Genomic DNA, 3,060 nt, shown 5'->3' on the forward strand with positions numbered 1-3,060 from the left:
CGGGCAGCGCGAGCAGCCCTTTGGTTTTGTGCCTCAGACGGAGAAAATACGCTCGTTCCTTGTCTTCAGATCAGAGAGCACCACCGCAAAGTCCGGAAGGAGGCCAAGAAGCGCGGCCGCAAAAAGCCTAAGAAAGATCCCGGTGTTCCCGGTGCCGCACCGTTTAAGGAAGAGCTTCTGCGGGAAGCGGAGCAGAGGAAGCAGAGGGTAAACTCCAGTTTGTGGTAAAAGAGAACGAGAACTGAGACCGTCCCCATCTTCAGGGAAGCTTTGTATGCCTGTGTGTCTGCACGCGTGCACGCCCACAGGTGCAATCATGGTGGACTGTAAATAGTGCTGCCAGAGTTATACTTTGGAAAAAAAGTATTTATTTCCAGAGTTATACAGGGTTTAGCAACTTATTTTTAACTTTAATCACTGTGTGGATGAATATGTAATGTGAATTGCCCCTGATGCTAAGATACATACATGTCCCATCAGAACGCTGAAATTTAAATCTTGGCATCATGAGATTATGCAGAAAACAAGGATTTGCTGTCTGCAGTGTGGAGTAATGTGACTTAAGAGCAGCACCCTTCTCACTTGCAATGTGGCTGCTGCACGGCTGTTATTTTGTGTTTGAGCCAAACTCAAATGGATTTGAGCCTCTGGTTTTAAGTCAATTGAAGACAATAGTATTCTTTTCTGGATAGGATCCAAAAAATGTTCCCAGTGTCACTTGAACAGCCATGACTTCTAAAGTTGTCTCGGGAACTTTGGTGAGAAATAAGTAAATGGGGAGAAAGCCTTCCTTACCACCTTCAAATGTGTTTTTTCTGTCTTGGGTTTTTGTTTGCCATCAGCTTGAAGAATTAAAACAAAAGCAGAAGCTCAAGAGACAGAAGGAGCATGAAAAGAGGAGGAAGCTTGAAGCTAAAAAGAATGCAGACCAGATTGGTGAAAAAGCAGGGGGAAAGGTAGGTGTCTGCTATGATTTTGATTCTTTGAGGCTTATAGAGGCAATAAAAGTCATCCTGAAATGACATCTTTTTAAACAGTATGAAGATTTTTCACGCTGTGTATGCACACCAGTATAATACACTAATTCTCAGTTAAATTATTCCCTTTCATTTTTATTTGCATTCAGGAATCCTCTAGTAAATCTAAAGCAAAGACTACCAAAGGGCTGGATAAAAATTCAAAGGAATCATTCTGCAGGGAGCTCAACAAGGTGAGATGCTTCAGCTATTTTCATATAATTCAGTGAGAGTCTAGGTTTATTTTCCTTTTTTGCATTACGGTGCAGCTGCTAGAGAGCATCAAGGTTGCTCGTGATAAACTCCAACACCAAAGTAAGGGATTTTATAATAGGAACTGAGTTTCAGTCTTGCGTGCTGTGAGCTACTGAGACATCTGGCACTTTGAGGCATGAGACTTCTTGGGCCAATGTCAGTACTTACAGAGTACTTAACAAGTGATCAAGGAGCTCTTGTAGATACTAGTATCTAAGGATTTCTTGCTCTTGGAGGAAAAAGATGAAAATTGCTTCAGCTTTCTGGTTTGTACTTCAGCAGAAAGGAGCTCAAATAAGAAGAGCAGTTGTATAAAACCTCAGCAATCCTGTAAAATTCAAAAGTAACTGTTGTAAGCCACAGCTATTTCTGTGTTGTCATCTGTCAAATGGTCTGTCGTGTCTTGAAAGTGAGTCTTCCTTTTTCTGACCTAGGTGATTGAGGCCTCAGATGTGGTTCTAGAGGTTCTAGATGCAAGAGATCCAATGGGCTGCCGCTGTCCTCAACTGGAGCAAGCTGTAACTTGCTCTGGAGGAGACAAAAAGCTGCTCTTGGTTCTGAACAAGACTGGTAAGAAGCACAGATTTTGAAGCAGTGCTTGGTCACTGTGTGGTTCTGTGGTAGGCGAGCTGTGAAGAAGACTTTAAAGGAATCAGAGATTCCACTGAAGACATAAGATCCAACTCTGAGCTCGCTGCCCTACGGAAGGGGTCACATTTCCTCCACGTTTTACTCTCGTTTGCCAAGAAAACACAGATGGGTAAATGCACATTAGACCCCTTCTTTTGCAATAACTTCCGATGGCATTGGCCAGTCTTAGCCAAATTTGACAGAAGGTAAAGATCTTACAATTTTTAATATTTTTGTGAACATGGGTGAGTAGGTAGACATCATGATGCTGGTCCCCACTGAGGCAATGGTGGGTTAAGGATCAGCAAATCAATGCAATAATTGGATTTGAAATTTGGCTGTGGAAAGTATTTTGCTCTTCTGTTGCTGTATAAAGAATCCTCACAAAAGCAGGTGAAACGAACTAAAAAGGCTGGAGCAGCAAAAAAAAGAAAGTACCAAGAGTAAAAGGAATTTTTGAGTATATTAAAAAATTATTAGAGTAATATTAGACATAAACTAATATTATAGTGGCCTCTGCAGGGGTGATAGGATAATACTTCACAGAACATCACTATGTAACCTACAAAGTCTCCTAGCAAGACTCCAGCATTAAAAACCTGAAACGGGCAAAAAATGCAATTGTGGTATGTTCTGCTTGAGGCACAAAATAAAGACTAAAACTTGCAACAATGGGTGCCTTTGGGGAACACGCCCATGCAAATGCTAATATCTTTGTGCTAATAGAGTTTTCAGACCAACATTGCTTATCATAAAGAATTATACTAAATGGACAAAATACAGCTCGGTTCCTGATTCCAGATTAGACTTCCTCCACAGAGTGACATTCAAGATTCACAGGATGAAAGGACTCTTGCTCTTTTTTCCAGATTTAGTGCCAAAGGAGAACTTGGAGAAATGGTTGAATTATTTGAACAAGGAATTTCCAACGGTGGTTTTTAAATCGGCAACAATGATAAAGGACAGGACTATGGTAAGAGCACTGCAGGCTGTCTCATGACTAAGTTGTATGTTTTTGCAATCATACATGTAGAAACATGTTGAGAAATGGGAACTCTTGTTCTTTAAAATTCTTTTTTCCTTTGGTTGTACTTCTGTGACTCACAGATGTCTCTTTGCACTTTGCATAAATTTTGCAGTACAGTAAGGGGATTCCTGC

The 3,060-nt window shown here is 41.0% G+C and overlaps 1 protein-coding gene across 1 annotated transcript in view; it reads left to right on the forward strand.

Annotated features, from left to right (window-relative positions):
• Positions 1-69: 69 nt before the first annotated feature.
• Positions 70-3,060, forward strand: part of GNL3 (guanine nucleotide binding protein-like 3 (nucleolar)) — a gene marked incomplete at both ends in the record, with an annotated part of 7,400 nt that continues 4,409 nt past the window's right edge. The window contains 5 exons of the mRNA XM_008937174.1: positions 70-207; positions 843-956; positions 1,127-1,210; positions 1,706-1,841; positions 2,771-2,874. Coding sequence (XP_008935422.1) covers positions 70-207; positions 843-956; positions 1,127-1,210; positions 1,706-1,841; positions 2,771-2,874 — 576 coding nt within the window. The remainder of the gene's footprint in view (positions 208-842; positions 957-1,126; positions 1,211-1,705; positions 1,842-2,770; positions 2,875-3,060) is intronic.

The sequence above is a fragment of the Merops nubicus genome, unplaced genomic scaffold (assembly GCF_000691845.1).
Source record: "Merops nubicus isolate BGI_N331 unplaced genomic scaffold, ASM69184v1 scaffold32543, whole genome shotgun sequence".
In the NCBI taxonomy this organism is placed as follows: Eukaryota; Metazoa; Chordata; class Aves; order Coraciiformes; family Meropidae; genus Merops; species Merops nubicus.